This window comes from Mirounga leonina, unplaced genomic scaffold, assembly GCF_011800145.1.
Source record: "Mirounga leonina isolate KUSES-001 unplaced genomic scaffold, KU_Mleo_1.0 Mir_152, whole genome shotgun sequence".
Taxonomy (NCBI): Eukaryota; Metazoa; Chordata; class Mammalia; order Carnivora; family Phocidae; genus Mirounga; species Mirounga leonina.
In genome coordinates, this window is record NW_023270380.1 from 3,329,251 (window position 1) to 3,350,975 (window position 21,725).

General features: G+C 41.6%; 1 protein-coding gene across 4 annotated transcripts in view; it reads right to left on the reverse strand.

The window, feature by feature from the left end:
• SIPA1L2 (signal induced proliferation associated 1 like 2) overlaps window positions 1-21,725 on the reverse strand; it is a 213,774-nt gene that overhangs the window by 58,242 nt on the left and 133,807 nt on the right. For all 4 annotated transcript variants that reach the window (XM_035008465.1, XM_035008467.1, XM_035008464.1 and 1 more), the window contains 4 exons: window positions 20,184-20,358; window positions 16,504-16,607; window positions 6,585-6,742; window positions 840-1,416 (listed from right to left, as the gene is read on the reverse strand). In XM_035008465.1, coding sequence (XP_034864356.1) covers window positions 840-1,416; window positions 6,585-6,742; window positions 16,504-16,607; window positions 20,184-20,358 — 1,014 coding nt within the window. The remainder of the gene's footprint in view (window positions 1-839; window positions 1,417-6,584; window positions 6,743-16,503; window positions 16,608-20,183; window positions 20,359-21,725) is intronic.

Below are 21,725 nucleotides of genomic sequence, written 5' to 3' on the forward strand. Positions count from 1 at the left end.
AAAGGAAATGGGTATAAATTCTCCTTTTTTCATGATTCGTAATTGACTAAATCTTTTCTAAAAACCGAAATATACATCCCCTTAGGGGAAGATTTAAACATGAGAAATTCTTTTGTCACAGCACGTTTGGGTTCTTATACTATATTTGATTTACCCTTATAGCTGGTTTGACAGACTCAAACTAAAATCTGGCTCTTTCTGTGTGAAAATCAGGAGCAGAAATATTAACTGTTACACTCCGTGGACATCATTTAGGGGTTCTGTACTAAAAATAACATTTAAAAAAAATCTTTTTCAGGACTGATTTTTTTTTTAAAGTCTAGATTAATGAGTAATTCTATAAAATCTCCTTAAGAAACTGTGGCTGGAGAGTAATAATATATTTAATCTGGCAGACTAAAGAAAAATACCTGCTGTATAAACATGCACAGAATTGAAGTTGCAAAGAAGACACAGTCATTCATAGGGTCAACAGCAACTGTGTGCCCATTTCTCCCACTGAGAGGGTCCTGTCATGTCTGTCTCCACACACAGACATAATATCTAGACAATTCTCCATTTTTTTCTTTTGGATATGCTATAAAAATACATCCTGATGTCCCCTTTTGGAAGGTGGTTTAACTTTTCCTTTCCAAACAGTTAGCAACGGGTGCATTTCCACGACTCACATATTTAGCAACTGCTCAAAAGGACACAGAATTTAGTTAAGCCCTGTAGCCACATAAAACAGTAATGTATTCCCTAGGTGCCATAAACATGGTGGAATTTCCACAGTGGAAGCCATCATGAATCTGGGATTGAAGATCTAAAGATGGTGGAAACACAAAACCTGTACTTACTCCTAATCGCTGGACAATTTCCCTGATGTCTTCAGCACAGTTATCCACGGAGGACAGAAGGATACATTCCCCTCTCTCATAAAACACTTTGATACTCATTAATCCAGACGTCCACCCAATGACGTCCCTGCAGGAACAGTTAAATACAACGTTCTTGGAATCCTTTTCAATCAACATTATGAACTCATTGGAAATCCCAAGAAGACATTCAATGTCAGCAGACTGGCCGAAGTCCCGAGCTATTACGTGCCACATGATTGCTCCAACGCTGAACAGATGGGCATCCTTCCTTGGCTTCACTTTCTCCTTCTTCTTTGCACCCAATGTAATGAAGCTGAATTTCACAGAGGTATCCACAGTGGCGGTCGTGACAAAGTTCTCTGCCAGATCCTTCAAGTACTCTTGCCTCGTTCGAGTGGCCATGGCTCGAAACTTCTCTGACTTATGGGCTGCATTTTCTGCATTGATCACTTTGGCTAAAAGGAAGTCCCGAAATACTGCTGACTTTGGAAAAGTTACTCCTTTAGGAATTGGTGGACCAAATGGTGGTACATCTTTTGATCTAGAAACTCCAACACTGAGAAAGAAAAAATAAAAGGAAGTAAGATGAGTTACAATACCATAATATTTACCTTCTGAAATCTGACATATACCTATACTCTCAACTTATGCCATCTATTTTGTAGCTTTTTGTCATACTAATTTCTGGATACCCAGTGGTTGGTTGGTCGGCTGTTTTTCAAACTGACTAGATGGGCTGGTACTCTAACCCTACAGCTGGTCATCACTGGGAAAGACAGTGACACTTTGAATGGAAGTGAGGTTATTAGCCCCATGTGGCTACTTGGGACCTCACTGGTACTGGACACCATGTTCACACTTCACAGGGCCAAAAGTTTTAAGTGTCCCATTTTTTCGGGAAATGCTCACTTGGTCACATTTTGAAAATCTCAGTGGAAGTTTTAGGGGCGTCAAATTTTAAGAGATTCCAGGGGCTGAAAAGATCAAGCGTAGAGTGACAGTAACAACCACCTTAATATGTCAAAACCAACAATGCTCCCCTACATCAGGCAGAAGGTGTGGTTGTCTCAAACCCTTCTTGGAATGAGATCAACTATGAAGAGTGAATTAATGATAGTAAACAAACGAAGGGCTGGACTGAGGAATGATGAATCCCAGAGCATCTACAGCATGTACTCCCCAATGACTGAGTAGCCACTGAGAAACCAAGAATCAGTACTAATCTCACGTCTGCCCAGGCTGGTATTTTCTACACTGGAATAAACAAAGGAAGCGATCTATACTTCACCTTCATCATTGCTGAAAATCTTGAACATGGTGAACTAAGGGATAAATAATTCTGTCCAAATTTGTTCTGTAGGGTGTGAGCTCCTCTTCTGGAAAGTGGCTGGTTAGACTCTTAAAAAGATCACGGTCTCCAGCTCTCTCCTACCTTTGCTTTAATGTGCACACTCTTCAGGAGAGTGAGTCATTTCTGGGGAGCTGGGCAGCATGATGGAAGACTGTCTGCATGGGGCCTTAGCTGGTATGAAAGGGGAGGGAAGGACGGATTCCCTTTGGGATAGAGGCACCTAATTCATTCAGGGATGGTAGCATGTGCACTAAACCAGACAGTGATGGGGACAGACTCAACTTGTATCCTCAAAGGAAGGCCCTAAAAATGCTTCAGAGGCTGAAGTGTTTTGGGACCAAACTCATAATTGACTCATCTTCCTCCTGTTACTATCCTTAGAGTGGGCATTCTAGACTGAGTAGGAATTAGTTTGTCTTCACATTCTAACTCCCAGAGAGCTGTTGCAAAGCTACCTGCCTGGACTTGTGATGAGGCTAACCACACCTTGTTGCTTTTCCACTACACCGGTCAGCGAGCTCAGGTGGCCTATCCATGCACTCTGGGACCTGCCATCCCACTAAACTCATGTGATCACCTCCCCTAATTTTTTTTTTCCCCCAGTAATGAGCACAGTTTCCTGGAAGACTTTTACCCACAGAAGGCTCAGGAGGCCCAATCTCATTTGACACCTTGCAGGATTACTTTTGTGTACTTAGCTCTATGGATCTCAAGCGACTCTGACTGTGGCTTATATGCACTTAAGCCAAAGCATCAGAGAAAAATTTTTATATCTAAATATGTTCCAAAAAAGCTCTCACTATAGAGCTCCATAGTGGTCAGAGAGAGGTACCTTATAAAAGGGCAATTGCTTTTGTCCCAAATTACTGACCCTAATATCGAACTGGACATTCCCTCCACCATGTACAGTATAACTTCTTGATCAGCTGAAATCCTGTGTATCTCAGATCCAAGTTGAACAAGAAAAGCAGCCAGAATTTAGGTCTGGCTATTCCAGGATTACTATGGTATTATGGAATGGAGATCAATTAGAGATCTCTGGTTACAGAAGTTTACATAATTCTTTCAAACAGAACTGAGGTCAGAGGAATATTCCTTGGCCAGATTTAGATGATTCCCAATGGGCTGAAACAAGAATATGTTTCAGAATTCCTTTTTTTTTTTTTTTTTTAAGATTTTATTTATTTATTTGAGAGAGAGACAGAATGCGTGCACACATGAGTGGGGGGAAGGGCAGGAGGAGAGGGATAGGGAGAATCTCAAGCAGACTTCCCACAGAGCACAGAGCCTGATGTAGGGCTTGATCTCACAACCCTGAGATCATGACCTGAGCCGAAATCAAGAGTGGGACGCTTAAGTGACTGAGCCACCCAGGTCCTCAGAATTTATTTTACCCAAATAACTTGATGGCATATCTAAATATAAGACCCTCCACTGAAAACAATAACACAAAGATGAACACTCCCTGATATGCAAGTTACAGGGTTTTGGGAGAGCGAAGAGGTGATGAGCAGATGCCTTGCCCTGTTTGGGATTCTAGCTCCACCTCCTGCTGAAAGGCTCTGAGCTAGCGACTTAATCCCTTTGTGCCTCAGTCTCCTCATCTGTAACGTGGAGGTTAGACAGTGCCATTCTCAAAAGGCCATGGTGAGCATGAAACCAAATACTGCATGCAAAGCTATCATTATGCAAACTGCTTTATCATTATTAGTATCACAAACAATCATCATCTTCATCATTGGTCTAACACTATCATCTAACTTTCGTCAGGAGGGACTACGTATTAAATCTTCAAGAAGGGAAGCCATCACTTTCAGCAGATACCACTCATTCTTAATCGACAGTTTCCTACCAAGCCTACACAGCAAACAGTTTACTCATTCGGTTACCATGGGACACACTTTGCAAAGAGTTTATGTTGGAAAGTATACAAACGCATAAATTCCTCAAGGTTAGCTCTACAATAGCTATTGCTAGTAAAATTAAAGTACCCTGTATAAAGAAGGAGGCAATTAGTTAAGTTTGCTTTTTTAAGATTTCAGACTACAATGCTGGTACTTGGAGCTTTGGGGATGTGCCTCATTGTCTCTCTCTAGGCTCAAGGAGACCCAGCCTTACTTCTTGGGAACTCTGCATCCAGGGGAGGTGCCTGAGACTACCTCTGGAAGGTGAGAGCATGCGCGTCTACACTTTTGGACTTGCCAACTATGACAGTTTGTATCAGAGGGGGTCACCTTAACCCAACAGGATTTGTGAGGGTTCCCTGAGGTGCATGTGATCCTTCTAGTCTTCTTCAAGATGCATCCACCGGTTAAGACATAGCAATTTAGAGAACAGTGGACCTGGAGTATATTTTATCATTTCCTTGGAAATTATTTTAAAGAATTTACTTTGTCACTGGTAGAGCTCCATAGTGGTTTTGAGGAGTATCATATGAAAGAGCCATATAAGGTGTTTTTGGAAAATTTGAGCACTGTAACCTTATTCCATGGGATAGAATTAATATGGCTTCAATAACTGTTATGGAATTGATTTGACTACAGTAGTCAAGAAGATTATTACTGACTTGTTGAGGAATGCTCATGTGAAGTTTTTAAGTGATCAATATGAATGCTTATGAGGCACTTCCCAAAATTTGAGGCACTCTACTGACTTTATATTTGAATCTCATTAGCAAACGGTAATTTAGTGATAACAATGTGGTTTCTTAAAAACCAACGATTCCACAGTCGAATGATTTGCATAATGCTATCCCCTATCATAGAAAACAGGACGCAGTCTCCTTTTTTTATAGGTAAGATCTACATCTAGTCCAATACTGGTTTCAACATCCCTCCATAGTAATTTTATTAAAACCAGAAAACCTGAAACAAATGAAAATAGATGTTACTGATAACTTTAAAATTTCTGGTGCTCATGCACTGCCTCGTGATATAAGTATAAACTAAAATGGAAAGTAATTAAAAATACTTGATTTGACCTAAAAAGAGCGGCCAATAAAGTGACACCAAATTCCATAAAGCCTTAGGCTTAAGTTTCCAATCCATTAGGAAGGTTCATTTAAGATCATTCTTCATAATTACCATTCATCGGGTGAGATCTCAGAAGAATAATCCCACTTACCATGTTTATACCAACATTATCTGTTTTAAACCAACCTTGCTAGAGAAGAGACGTTATGCTTTTTATAAATATCATTTTTTTTAAAGCAGTTCTGAGCATTCAGGCCAGTGGTCTTTTGCCCAGATGTGACTCAGGGGAGGAAAACGCATCAGATGCTCGGATCAATTTTAGGTCTGTGACATCCGTGTACCGCACAGTGGGGCTGGAGAATGAGCCCATTTGAACAAGCTGTGAGGCAACATTCGGGCTAAGAACTACCAGTTTATAGACTCTGTGTTCCTTTGAGATGGGCTGGGCGTGCGGTGGGGATATAAACCAGCAACATCTAACACACAGACTAGTGTCTCTGCCTTTAGGAGAGCACGCCTTACAGTCTTCCCCGTCTCCCCAATCCCTCCCAGCACACACACATGCACCCCACCTCGGCCCAGGAGGTGGCTGAAACAGCACTTACTGTTTTAGGATGATAAAGGGAAATAACCTTCGGGGAGTGCCAGGGACTCTAATAGGTGTTTCTGCATAATTTCTGCTATTTATTCTACATGCTGATGTAGGTACTCTTATTCTCAACTTTAAGAGAACGAATGAATGTTTCCAAAAAGTACTAAAGTAACTTGTACAAAGCGCCAGGAGCAGCATAGCTGGATTCTAAACCCAGGTCAGACAGCCCCTGCCCCCTTTTACCCCACAAGGCATATCTTCCAGTGGCAGCCACCTCCTCCGGAAGAGTCTGTGGGGAGGGGAGAGGAAACGGTGAGAAACAGGCTTGGGATTCCGAGGCACACGTATGGCCTTCGGAAATCACCGACGCAAGCGTCAACTCTGGTCTCAGGAGCCCTGCGGGAGTGAGGGTTTCCAAGATCTTGGATGAGAAGCAGTGTTTTCCCACTAAAGCCATTACTTCTGCTCGGGGAGAACTGAAACGGCCACATACATCAGCCACCTCCAAGGCTGGTATCAATTAAGCTCTGGTTCCGGCAGCGGTTGGATGCAGGTTTTAAGGGGAAAATTGAGGAAATGCGTAATCTACAATTTTGAACTGCTAGGCATTTCGCTGTTCAAAAGGGGAAGGAGGCAATTATTCCGTACAGAGAGGAGCTGAGTGAAGACAGAGGAAATATAATAGAAAAAGGAGAAAAAAAGATAATGATGGGGTTAGAGGTAATAACTGGAAAACAAAGATATTTCAGGAGAAGGTGTGCTGTTGGAATGTACCCAACAGAATGAAAGGCCAGGGGCTGCTGGCTCACCTGTAACACACATTTTCGGTGCACGGGTTGTGCACTTTGACGATGACAAAGACGTGCTGGAAATGGGACCGGATGCTTCTTGGAGTGAAAGGAAGTGCTCCGGGCTCTTGGAAGACAATGGTCACAATGTCATTTCCGATATGCCTTTTCCTCAGAAGCTGCGGTCAGGAAAGAGGACACACACAGAGTTACAAACGCGGTTTTCCGTAAAGACAAAATATGGCAACATATACAACCCGCTCCTCTGTCCATTGTAAAGGATTGATTCAGAAAGCAAGAGCCACTCTCTGAAAGTCAGTGCTCCTCAAAGGGACACAGGAAAAGCAAAATGGGCTGCGTCCGAAACATATATGGAAAGACATGCCTGACGCAGTTAATCTCTGGCACTTTAGAATTCAACTCCTTCTCACCTTGAGCTTTCGTACCCTGATAGAATAGGATGTTAGCACTCAAAACGCTTTCAGGAATTTTTTTTAAAGGTTTTATTTATTTATTTGAGAGAAAAAGAGAGAGAACACAAGCAGGGGGGAGGGGCAGAGGGAGAAGCAGTCTCCCCACAGAGCAGGGAGCCCACTGTGGGGTTTGATCCCAGGACCCCGGGATCATGACCTGAGCCAAAGGCAGACGCTTCACTGACTGAGCCACCCGGGCGCCCCTACCCCTGCTTTCAGGAATTTTATAGTTTAAGCTCTTCAACTTAAAGCAGGGAGACAGAGTGAAAGAGAGGGTACGGTTTTGCTAAAATCCTACACCAGTGTGTTAGGGCCTTAACCAGTGTCTGGTGCTCCCCCACAGGCCTGTATACAATAGCAACACGGAAAGACTGTTACTTCGGTGGCTAATAGATTCAAACTGATTAACTGAAATCTAGCCTTTCAAATGTGATTCAGAAACTAGAATTCTACCAGATTAACGGCTGGGAAACTCCATGGTATATAATCTTTTACATTACAAATGTGGCAGAAGACAAGGAACCCCAGAGCAGCAACATTTTAACAGAACTTTCACTTTTCATTCTCCTTTTGCCCAGAACGGTCCCGTCACCCCAATTTGCTCCTGGACAACTCAGGGCTCTAACTTAGGTATCTCCTCACCTGGAAGAAACCTCCCTGCAAAGCCTACACTGGCAATCCACCCATACATCAGTGCATCAGTTGTAACAGAACCGTGCTAACTGTTGATTTACTTCTCCCACATCGGGCCATCATCTTTGGGAGGGCAGGAGAAAGGTCCTGTTGACTTCTGATTTGTTTGTTTCTTTTTTTTTTTTTTAAGATTTTATTTATTTATTTGAGAAAGAGAAAGAGAGAGAGAGAGGGAACACGACGGGGGGAGAGGCAGAGGGAGAGGGAGAAGCAGACTCCCCACTGAGCAGGGAGCCCTACATGGGGTTCAATCCCAGGACCCAAGATCATGACCTGAGCCGAAGACAGATGCTTCACCAACTGAACCACCCAGGCGCCCCTGATTTCTCTGTTTCTAATGGCCTGCCCAGGACATAGCCAACACCCAGTCCACATTTGCTGAAGGCATAAATGAGTGGTGCAGACACAGGATCCTAGCCACATCACGTTGTGCAATAAAACCGTGATTGCACCTCTGAATATATGTCGATAAACCCATACACAAAGCACCCTCTAAGTTGATGCAAGTAAAACCATAGTATCTGTGCTCACAAAGTTTGTGATCTTCAGTTTTAATAGATACAATAATCTTTATAGGAGCTGGTGATGTCACTGCAGGAATGAGATAATCTCAGGTAGTAAATCTCTCTTTACTAGCAATAACAAAGACAACGAGCTTGCTCTTAAATTTATTTGGCACCTACAGAACATACCTCACTGTAGAGAGCATTGAGTTCAACTCTTAAAGCCTTTTCAACCCAGATACAAAGAGGATTTCATCGTCAGGCCCCTGACTTGTGATTTAGCACGATAAAAGGTCTGGGAACTTGGGGATGAAATGTTCCTTCTTCCAGAATTCTCTGATATGCCAGTTAAATCACCGATTCATATGTTGAAAAACTCCCATTTAAATCACCAAGGTTAAAGTCAGACACACAGAAAAGTCGCCTTCCTGTCTGGGTGAAGTTTTGAAACATATATTCATACACATTAATACAGGCCCAATGAGCTATCTGTAGCTTTAAAAATGTTTGCTAAATATTTAAGTTAAAATGTGCTGTTTTGGATGCATGTAAAAAAAAAAAATGAGTAGCAAACCAGGTCCTATACACTGTGTGATTATTTCCCCTTACTATAGTGGACACAGATGATAACCACGAGAAATATTTCACATAAAGAAAACAAAACGGGTGGGGCACCTGGGTGGTTCAGTCTTTAAGCGTCTGCCTTCGGCTCAGGTCATGATCCCAGGGTCCTGGGATCAAGCCCCGCATCGGGCTCCCTGCTCCTCGGGCAGCCTGTTTCTCCCTCTCCCACTCCCCCTGCTTGTGTTCCCTCTCTCACTGTGCCTCTCTCTGTTAAATAAATAAAATCTTTAAAAAAAAAAAAAGAAAAGAAAACGGAAGCATATATATCTACAACAAACATCAATAGACGAGCTGGAAATTGTACTAGGTTAAGATGTTCTTCCCTCATTTCCACAATCAGTGAAACACAGGATTCCCAGATACTATAATAGGACAAGGGAAAGTCAGGAGCAAATGAAAAGTTAAAGAAAATGTACCTTAAATACCTAACACTGTGTTTGGCATATCTGTTGAACACGGCACACAACTGCTGACTCTACACATGACTCAGTATCCTCGAAACACAAGAGTTCTCAGATCGACAGGAGGAAGATGGCGCTCACGATGGCCAAGGCCATGCACTGAATTCTGCAGCCCCTCCTCCTACGTGGCCACTGTGTTACACTTCACCTTGGCCGGCCCTCTCAATTACATGCGTGGGGCAGGCATGAACCCATTAGTCTGTGCTTCCTCACTGTTGAAGGAGCGACAGCCAACTGGACAACTATGCCCATCCATTTGCTCTTTGTCCAGAAGGAAGACACTGGGTCCAGTCCTACACTTGTTGACCACTGGAATACTGAAAGCACCACTTAAAAAGCTGGTTTTCCCTCAACGACATGTCCCTTTCTAAGCATATTCTTTGGCTTTGTAAAATGGGCCAAAAACTTTTTTAATAGTCTAGTTAATTGAACCAGGGTCACAAATGTACTTGGCAAAACAATAAAGTGCATGGGGCGGGAGGGGCAGGGAATAAGGAGATTCATTAAGAAGAGCAAAATCTGAAGCTCTTTGTAGGAGAATAAGATAAGAAAACTGAACACCTTGTCCATTAACGGGATGCTTGACTTTGTTTAGAGGCTAAAGAAAAATAACATCTGGAAAGTGAACAGAAATATTTTTCACTGTTTTCCAGGATTTTGCCAAACATTAAATAACCTAAGCAATTTCTCAGACTTCTTATCTAAAGGTAAATATTTTCTTTCGTCGTTAGTTATGTGTTTCTTCTAACTGGCCGGTGAGATGCTGTGTCATCAGAGTCCGGAGCTGGAGGGGAAAGGGTACGGCAGCCTGGCAAGATATGAAGGAAAGCGCCTGGATTACCAAGACACCTCTGGCATTATCTCTTGGGGGAATTAAGGAACAATGGCTTCTAGCGCTAACTCCTTTCTAGACGTGAAGTTCCTAACACTTTTCAGGGCCAAGAGCACCACTTTTCGAGTCTCTGACTGTAAGAATGAGTCAATAAATACTGTTAGACAGATTCACATAGTCAGTCCTACGAAACTTCCAACGCTTGATTCAAGCAGCGAAACAGGAATAAGTTCTTGTTACGACAAGAAAAGTGAAATGTGATTCTTCACCCAATTGCACACAAAAAGCATCCAGATGCGACAGAAACAGCAACCTTTGGGTTTATTCTCAATTCCCTAACCAAACTTCAGGGCTTCACAGGACCCGTTTTAACTCGATGCAACAATCAAAAGCGAGTGAAAACGGTCAGGGAGCCACACTTGGATCAGCGGAGACATAAAGTAGAGCTAGGTCAGATCTATTAGCCTCTATGCAAACAGGCTCATTTGTTACTTTTTTCTTAGCATAGTAAGGTAGAAAAAGCATTTAGCACCTCATTCTGGAGGGGAGGCGGGGCAGCCTGCCCAGTATGGAAGAAATACAGGTGGATGTGGTTCACAAGTTTCTAAGAGTCAGAATTAGTGAAGAGAAAGTTTAATTTGAAACTAGAAAAGGCTGATCTCCAGAGTCTCCTGTCTTAAGAAACAAATATGTAAAAATTTGCATGATTTCAAAGGGAAAACTGCATAATTAAATGAGTATCTTATATAGTCTGTACTTCAAAGAGATGAGCCCAGAACTGAGCAAAAAATTAAATGTATCCCCATGAAAACCGATCACAAATTCTGGATCTTAGTCCGTGGGTTGGAATCTGAAGTCCTGTCGGTAGGAATAGGGTTGACCAAGACTCCTTGGACCGTATCCTTCCCACCCCTCTGACCTCTCCCACCCCACCCCTCCCAGACATACACCTTGTCCCTTCAAGAGGCCAGCTATTTCTGCTACAGGCACTTTGCACTTGCTACCCCCCTGCTTGGAAATTTCTCCCCCTCACACAGAGGGCCAGCTTCTCCCCCTTCAGAGACCTTCCTAATTCTGCATGTATGCACACAACACACACACACCACACCCTCATGTACTCATTACTCAAGACTCAACACCAGGGGTTAGAGTTTTGTTTTGATTTTTAAGAGCTATCTAGAGTTTCCTGTGGAAAGTAGAAATGTGAATGGAGATCAGGAGTCTAATAAGAATGAGGGGGAAATCTACACACATGACCACATAAATTCGTAAGATCTATATTCAGAGAGGGAAAGCCTTGCCTACCCACTCCCCACAAAAAAAGTGAAAGCTAGGTTAAACGCTCTTATCTCAGATCAGCAAGATCATACTAAATTTAATTGCCATTTCAAGGATTCATCGTGGACTTACTTTATATAACCAATATAAAAATACTATGTAAAATATTTAATATAAAACATATATTTTACCAATTGGAAGCATAAATGTACAAACCAGTTAAGCAAGCAAGGCTGAATTTTCTGCAAATGGAGAAATAGAAATAAACCAAGAATGCAGACTTTTAATGATTTAATAACAAAGTGAAGATAAGAGGATTATGGAGATACAATACAAGTATTTCTGATATCTGGCAGGACCAACCCTATTGTAAGCAATCATGCTTATTATCCTGTATAAGTACACATCCCTATTTATGGCCTGGGGATAAATCTAATCATGGAAAGCTGACTAAGCATTTTATTCTCCCAAAATATTCCATATTATTATTTATAAGTGAATCCAAGTGCAGTCAGGACCTGCTCATACAGCACTTAATGAGGTAGATTCCTCCTGTATACGAATGGTTTCTTAGCACTTCCAATTAGGGACTCACAGAAGTGCACAAACCCCTTAAGACAGGTTGGCCATCTATCCAAATTACATAGAGAAAGGGTTCCAGCCTGGCTCTCCCTAACAAGCTGTGTTTCCATTACCTCTGTAGAGGTCAAGTCTGCCCTTAGGCTAATACCAGTATTCCTCAAACCGAATCTCAGAGACCTAGAAGGTTGGCCTTATTCCTTAGGGACCTCTTGGGGGCTTGGACACCCCTTTCAAATACAGCAGCTCTAACTTTATGCTTGCACTTAAAAAAATCATAATTTACTGTGTGCCAGGCACCATGCTACCTTTATCCATTTTATATACTTAGACTGAAGAAAAGGTCTCTCTGCCCAAGTGAAATCTAAAGCTGACTTGTGGCGTTCTCCCACTGATAACATCCCATGATGGCTGCTCTATGATTCGTCTACTGGACAAGCAGAGGGGAAGCACACGGGGGAGACAGCCCTGGGAAACGGGATCCGACTGCCAGACTGGCCCAGAGAGACTGATGGGTCTTCAGGGAAGAGAGAAACCACTCCTAGAGCAGGCTCTCTTATCATTCCCTGGAGCTGGCTAGGTTTTCTTTGTAAGAGTCATACATTCCAAACACCGAACTCTTTTGCAACAGTGGTAAACTCTCTAAAGACTTTTAATATGTCTTGGAATCAGCGTTCAGCTTGATTTATTACAAGAACAAACACAAGAAATTATATCTGATGTGGACGAGTCTGGACCAGTTAAATAGTCACAAATACCATGGTGCTAATGAGGCCAAGGTTATAGGCACCATTCATGTACAGGCCAGCTAACTTTGCTAAGTTCTGTGGCCTCAAACTTCACTCAGGAGCCCAGGTGGTCATTTCAGACATTTCTACCCCTGGTATTCACATAATCTGCAGGCATGGGTGGGGTGGGTGGGAGATGTCCAAAGGGCCAGTACCACCCATAACAAATTTGGAGAGCACATGTTCCAAGACTGCACAGTGGCAACATTTATCTACAAACAGAATATTCTGGTAACAACCCAGGATTAGCAAAATATTAAATGCCGAAGTAAAGACAATTTTCTGAATTTATTGATAAATTAGCCCCTTACTTCTTTACCTATCTAGGCCTTAGTTTCTCATGCCAGAGCTCTAGGATTGGGAATGGGAAAATAAAATGCAAATTAAGTCATTTAAAGTGCTTGCACTTTATATCTAATAAATGATGAAATAGTAACAGCAACTAAAACTTACTGAGCACACTCTGTGCCAGGCACCATTAAGTGCCTTATATGTATTAGCTCATCTAATTCCAGCCACCGTCTACAAAAGTTTCATTTATTCCTTGAGCAAATGTTTACTGCCTGCCTACCATGTTCAGGGTAGGGTTCTGGGTGCACAGGGACACCTCGATGAAGAAACGAGATCAAAGTCCCTGCATTCAGGGATAAAGGAAACTAAGGCATAGAAAATTTTGCCCAAGGTCACAAAGCTGGCAGCTGGGATTCAAATCCAGACCGTATGGCTCCAGAATTCTTGCTCTGTTAACAACTACATTTTTCTATTGAAGCTGTTTTTCCACCTAGAAGCACGAAGCCTCAAAGAGGGCTCCAGAATCACAAGAAATCAGACACTAAGAGGGGCATGTTGTGGATTGTCTAGTCCAAGTATCATGTATGCCACATCTACCCACTGCCAAACCTGTAGAAAGTATCTCTAAAATCCAACATTTTTTACTTCTGAGCCCAGGTGCGGCCCCAGAATCCTTAACACAGTTTTCCAAGTAGCCACTGCTGGCCCTCCGAACCGGGTCCTCATTACATAATTATGTGATTTCTTGAGCGGCTAAGATCTTACCCAAAGGTACAAGGCAAGTGACTGGCTGTGGCAAGTTCAGAATATGTCCACTGACTCTTACCTCCACTCTTTACCAACCCCTTTATATCATGAACACTTGCCCACATAGTGTTTCGCACATAGATTTCCCAATGGACCATATGTAGGATCATATATATTCCAGACACAACAAGAGCACTCATTAAAAAAACAAAACAAACAATTTTACAGTTTTCTACCTCTAATCCATCAGCAAAACTTACTCAATGTCATGGATTCTCACTCAAGTTTAAAAAAACAACAACCAAGAGGTAACCAAGTAAGTCTTTAAGCTACAGAGTCTGTAATGTATCAGTTTACAGGGTGTATATATATATATGTAATATATATATAAATATATAATATTTATTATATTTATATAATATTTATATGTAATATTTATTTATATGTTTATATATAATATATATTTATTTATTTTATTTATTATATTTTATTTATTATTATATTTTATATTATATATAAATATAAAATATAATATATATATTATATATATAAAATATATAAAATAAAATATATATTATATATATAATATATATAAATATATTTATTTATTAATATAATATTTATATTATATAAATAATATATATTTATATAATATATAGTATATAATATTTATATATAATAAATATATATAATATATAAAATATATAAAATATATATATATATATATATACACACTTTTTTTTTTTAATCTCCAGTTTGGGAAGCTTAAAACACCCATCCATCCCCCACTCCCCAACCTCCATCCATCCATCTACTTTTTTGTGTGTAGGACTTTAACGATAGTTTCAGTGAAAAAAAAATCAGGTATAGAGAACTCATAAACCCACGGATTTTAATCACCATGCAACCAAAAGGAGTCAGGGAGAGCCTGGTTTGAGTTCTGCTAACAGCAAAGCTCAGCAGACGTTAGAATTCCAGAGGTTGCCATATGGGAAATGATGGGGGCCAATCCAGTTTGGAGTCCAATGGCTCAAGTAATTAGGGAGTTGGAAGGGAGTTGGCACCAGCTCTACTTCTACTAAAGTACTGACAGACTTCTTGGCCTCAGTAAGTCCTATCAGCTTTCCGAGCAGCGACTCACACAGAGTTTAATTACTGAATGATTCACAAGTAACTGCTGGACAACTGCTCTGGTCTAAATTAAGATTCTTAATAGTGAGTGAATCTGTTTGGCATTATTCCAAGTAATTTTTTTTTAAGAGCTAGAAATCCTTTAGGTTAAAACATATAAATACATACATGTGATCTAGTGATTGTAACTCTACCTCTTAAAAAAGCACACAGATATAGGGGCGCCTGGGTGGCTCAGTCGCTAAGCATCTGCCTTTGGCTCAGGTCATGATCTCAGGGTCCTGGGATCAAGTCTGCATCAAGCTCCCTGCGCAGCGGGGAGTCTGCTTATCCCTCTGCCCCTGCTTCCTGCTTGTGCTCTCTCTCTCAAATAAATAAAAATCTTTAAAAAAAAAAAAAACATACAGATATGTGATCAAAAGGTAGATTTTCTGATGGTAGTGGGAAGAAATCTGATTATTAGAAAACACTGCAGATCATTCAGGAAGGACAAGGGACTGAGCTTAAGTATTAGATAAATGGCCAGAAAATCCAGCTGGCAACGAGAAGGAAAAAGGAAAGAGGAGCTGTTCCTACTGTGGAGAGCTGGGCTCATCCCAATCCCAGCTGGAAGGTCAAAAGCGGTTCTTGCAATTAGTGATGGCAATGGGGCAAGTGGTTTCTTTGCAAAAGGTGTATTATGACTACCTTCATTGAATTTCATGAGCATTAAAAAAAGAGAGAAGAAAAGTTCTCTGTTGTGATTAAGCTTAATTCAACAAATTCTTTTTTTTTTTTAAGATTCTATTTATTTATTTGACAGAGAGAGACACAGTGAGAGAGGGAACACAAGCAGGGGGAGTGGGAGAGGGAGAAGCAGGCTCCCCGCAGAGCAGGGAGCCTGATGCGGGGCTCGATCCCAGAACCCTGGGATCATGACCTGAGCCGAAGGCAGACGCTTAACGACTGAGCCACCCAGGTGCCCCTCATTCAACAAATTCTTACTGACCAATTGCTAGGCAGTCCCTGGTGGGCTAATGTATTTTTATAGCAAAAGAGTGCAGTTAAATGACATCAGAGCTAAACTTCCTAGACATAAAAACAAACTTTGTTTTAACTCCTGATTTAACCCAAATACAATCAAATCACTAAAACTGAATCATGCCACAAATAAGTTATAAGATCCGTTCTTACAGTATTTTCTATAAATAAGTTATCTACCCGCATTCAGAAACCTGAGCTCAGCTTACCTCGTTGGCTTCTTTATAATGAACACAGTGGACGCTGGTTTCCGTTAAGATTTTAAGATTTTGCCTAGCAAGCAATAAAGGTGCATGTGGAAGAGTTTCCAAGTTTTATAAGGAAAAAGTGCAATACAACTATGCAAAAATATTCCCTTTTAAAGGCCAACTACTTCCAAATGAAAGATTCAAAAATTATTCATGCCACTGAAGGGGAAAAAAAACAAAACAAAACACCCCAATGATGCTTTCCCAATTCTGAGTGCACGAAGCCCATCGTTCGGCTGAGCTCAGATCTAGAATGCGGAGGGAGGACCCACCTGCTGTCTGTTGTTGGGCATGTAGGGCAGCATGGTGGACACGTGGAACATAACTTCATAGTCTTTATATGTGGTGTAGAGGGAGTGAGTTCCTGTAGAATCAGCTGAAAACAGAGGTGGAGGATAAAAACAAGTTAGGCAACTGCGAAAGTTAGCAACCTGACACTTACAAGGTCGTTCTTCCAAAGGCAATTCATTCGCCCACAACAGACCACCCAACTATCAGCCACCAGGGTGTCTTGGCGGCCACTCTGCTCTCTCGCCGCGCACTCTTCCTGTCACTTTCCAACCCATGTCTGTGGCCTGAATGCTCAGGGGTCTCCTCATCTGCTCTCACCCCTGTGCCTCCCCCCTGCCCTTTCCCCAACATGCTGGCCTTCACGATACTGACTTTGAGGACCCGCCATGGATGGGGTGGAGCACAGGTGAGCGGAGGAGGCCAGAAGCTGGAGGTGCAGCTGGGGGCAGGTGTGGGTGCCATTATTTGAGGGGTACGAGCTAACTAACAGCTCTCCTTGCCCCGTTGTGTGTGTGTGGGTTTACCGTTAATTCTGAAGTGATTCTTGGGCACCTGATCTTCCAGAACTCAACACCACGAAACAGAACTGACTTAATATGGAAATGAGAACAAAAAATGTTCAAGATTTCTTTCCCTGAATGATGTAATTAATTTTCTTCCCTTTGCAGCAGGCAATGCAATGGTGCAGTCAGATGATTAAAACGATGGAGAATGAAAGTGATCTTACTGTATATTATGTGCTGACACATGTTTAAAACTATGACATCTGAACCCCTCTTAATCATACAGCTATTCACCTTTTGAAAAGCAGAATGATTCTTTGCAAATTCAAAATCCATCTGTATTATCAACAGATTACCACAGACTGAGAGTTTCAGGCACCTGAATCAACACACTTACATAATAATCTTAGGGTGGAGTTTTGAACCACTTTGCATACGGATAAAGACAAAAAGATACATAGAAAGTAAGATGTAAACAGAATTCAGAATCGCCTTTCTAGATCTTTGACCAACACGTAAGTTTATTTATCTACTTTTTAAACAAGAAAAAATGCTATTCAAGGTCATTTAAAACAAAGTTTATTCCATTGTGTTTTTGGGGAAACTCTAAGTAATCATCTGGGGTTAACTTCTTTTTTCTTTTTTTTTTTTAAAGTAGGCTCCACGCCCAGTGTGGAATGTGGGGCTTGAACTCACAACCCTGAGATCAAGACCTGAGCTGTGCTCAAGAGTCGGACACTTAATTGACTGAGCCACCCAGGCGCCCCTCATTTTTTAAATCTAAATATTTTAATCTTACTTTAAAAACATTACAACATTTAGCCTTCATGGGCCTTTATTATTTTCTTTCTGAATCTTGCACTTTTTCTTTTGAATATTGATTCTAAATCAGAAACAGTCCTGAAAATTTTCTAGAAAAAAATATCACATCCAGTTTTGTGGATTCTGAAAGGTATTCATAGCAGACAATTTAATCAAAAAGGGAAGTATTTAAAATGTTTACATACGGATATTGACAAATTAACTTGTAGATGGTAAGAGAGGATATTCATCCAATAAGCTGTATATTGATCAGTCCCCAAACAAAGCAATTATCTCTTTTAACTATATATTAAGTACATATTTGTTATTTTTTGAAGGACTTCTTGGAAAGTAATATTCCATTTCAACTGTCTTGCCTGAAGACAGAGAGTGTGGCTTTGAAAGTGAGCAAGCATGGTCATAAGGGAATGATGATGATCTTCTTCCCTGAAGAACTGACTCGTTAATAACAACATGAAGGTCAGGAGCTGAAATAACCCAGAACATTCAACAATTCTCATCATAACACCCTGCTATTCGGACAGTTAGAATTCAGTGAGAGAAGTCCTTATAGATACCTAACAGTCTAGTCAACAGGTTTCAGTTTCAGGAAATTGTGATGAAAGAAGAAAGATGCATTTTGTGGGGGAAAACACTATTTTTCCTAAAGATTTTATTTATTTATTTATTTGAGAGGGAGACAGAGAGCGCACAAGCAGGGGGAGTGGCAGAGGGAGATGGAGAAGTAGACTCCCCGATGAGCAAGGAGCCCGATGTGGGGCTCCATCCCAGCACCCTGAGATCATGACCTGAGCCGGAGGCAGACGCTTAACCAATTGAGTCACCAAGGCACCCCCGTGGGGAGAAAACACTTTAAAAAATGCAATCATAATTTGTCTATCCCAAATAGTACTACAAGATAGATTTCTGAAATTAAATATTCTGAAAGTTTTCATCTCAAATGTCAGTATGGTAATTGAGAAGGTGAACTGACCAACTTGTTCAAGGGTCTGCTGCAAATATTTCTATCGGAAAAGAGATGTAGGCCATCACGGAAGTCCCCAGTTTTGTCACCTCTGCATGCAGACCCAAGAGAGGCTGTGAACGGCCTGGGGTCTATAACTCCAGGGCAGTTTGCCAAGAAAAAGGAAGAAAAATCAGAAAAGGTCTCATGTGGTGACTCAGAGTGGGTATCACAAATTATTCCCTAATCTTTACAGATCTGAGGCAAGAGCAATATGCATCCGATGTAATAGTCAACATCCAACCTTGGCATGTGTATAGGACACAGGGGCCCACCTATGAGGTAACACTGTCTCCAGATTTGATAAGCTATGTTCTACACGTAACTTTCAAAAACAGATTAAAAAAAACAGATCTGATTGACAGGCACACAAAGACCTGGCCCCACCCTGAGGTAGGCAAGTTATCTATGAGGGTCCCCAGTTGAAGGACACTGGGGGCATGGAGCCACGGGACCTCAGACGGCCTCACATAGACATTCCCATGGGGAAAAAGTTCCCACTTCACCACCCCTACTAGAAGTGGGCTACGTGCCTTCCCACTTCCTCCAACTGTAGGATCTATCTGCTCCCCTTTGATTAAAAGAGTAAGCAGTTAATTGCTTGATAATAAGGAGAATTTCCCAAAATACACAAAATTACTCTGCCTGGAATATTTTAGATGCTGATAGCCATGAAATCTAACTGCACAAAGACAAAGATAAAATATTCAGAATTTATGAGGACCAGAAGGAATGGGATTCTCCAAATGAAGATACAACAGAAATCTGCACATAACGGGATGATGCCGAGTCTGTGTTTTAAATTGGCACCTTAGAGCTAATGTGTGCCCCGCTCAAGGGGACCTGAGTAAGGTCACTGGAAAACAGGATGCATCAGCTTTTAACCACTGCTTCAATTCCCCAGTTAACACCGTGAAACCAGAGATGAACAGAATGAGCCAGAGAACATGGTGTGCACGAATGTGCTAATATTTTGCCTTTTAGAAAAGAATGCGGTGCTTGTCCTTGGTATATCGGAACAAGGGTATGAGAGAAGAGGTGAGGCTAAAAGAAAGAAGGAAATATTAAAAGATTCTTCATGAAACACTGGGGAATCTCTCTGCTGGTGTTACAGTAAAGGAATTGACCTTTTGAGCTTCCACGAAACACATACCTCTTGAGAAATGTGCTTCCTTTGCTCATCTGAGGAAATCTCAACTCTATCCCAAATAAGCTTGGCTAGGCTGCTGTCGGGGTCAAGAATGGGAGGGCACATGATCGCTCACTTAGATTTATGCGGTGTGCCTACCTTAGGAGAATTAAATTTGCACGCACACACAAATAGGAAGCTTACTTTTATTGTCTAGCTGAGCTCGGTATTTGGTAAATCCTTTCAGCCGGACTCGCTGGCCCAGAAGATCAAGGAATTCTTCAAAAGCTGGTCCCGCTGTCTCATTGTTATACATCTCCTCCTCGGTGCTCTGGCCTGCTTTGCAATAAAGGATCCCGATCTTGTGCTGAAAGCTCAGCTGAAATGGGGGAGAAAGAGAATTACTTGGCAAAGAATATCAGACAAGCTAACTTCCAGTAAAATGAAAACAGTAAGCATGCCAGGACAATTCCCATAAGCAAATAAGCAAAAGAGGAAGCAATTGTCATTGCACGAAATGCTACAGATATCTAACAAACAAACCCGGAAACCCCCGAATACAGCTGGAGAAATGGCAGAAACCCTACGAAACAGAATGGATGGCCATGGCCGTGTGGGATCGACTGGGCTTCCAGGATGGACAGACAGCCTCAGGTATCTGCTTAAAAATACAACCGTGAAAGTACCTAATCTTACAACCTCCTTGCAGTAAGGAGCATCATCTTCCAAGTCAGAAGGAGAAACAAAGCCACCAACTTACAAGTTTTTTCCCCTCTGGTTCCTGACGCTTTTGTTGTTGTTCTTTGAACGTTCATGAAAATATGAAAGACCATAATGAACAAACAAATCAAAAGAAGGTCTGGTAAGGAAGGAATCCCAGTGGGAACTGTGATATATGTATATAAATGGAACAATGTTTTGTGTCCATGAAAGTAACTTGGGCTATAAAATTACAGTCATCTCTGTATTTTTGACAATCTTGCAAAGAAACCATCTGCTAAATATACAACAGACCATAAAGAATTTTAAGAGCCGCTGAAGAGTTCCTGTGGTAATTCTAACTCACAATTAATCTCTTATCATGATGGAAGCCACAGGACTGCTTCCTCCCAAGGCTGGAGAGACACTGGATCCAGTTGCACAGCTTTCTTACCGTATCCGAAGAGAAACTACTTCTCACTCATGAAATCAGAGCATTCAATCTTACTACCAGGCAATCGGAGCCTCAAAACCTGACAGATTATCAGACATCACCGATTTCCTAAAGGCATCCATCCATAACACCGTTCGCTTTCATTATCAAGCCATAAAATCGAGCCTTTCATCAAAATTCATAGCTGACTACCAGTAAAATAAGGCAAAACGATATTTGTTTCCCTTGAGTGGCAGTGATAAAAGCACGTTACCCAGTGACAACATACGATCCAAGAAAGGTAGGAAGACACCTGCCGGGGTGATCTAGGTAGATGGTAGGAAGCACCTCATTGCACACTAGGATACCTTTAGAGTTGAACAGAGAGTCAACCACCACTACATTCTGAATGTAGTCGATGTAGACTAAGTGCTCTTGGGGGGGTCGGGGGAGGATATAAAAGAAAGCATCGTCCGCTCACAATCTGACTGAATGAGCTACCTATGGCGATGGATCCCATGGCATGGCGGACAGCCCACAGGCCTGGGCTCCTGTCAGAGCCTAAGACCCTCAACTACACAGTGAAGACAATGATTCGTGCCCTAAGTGTGGGG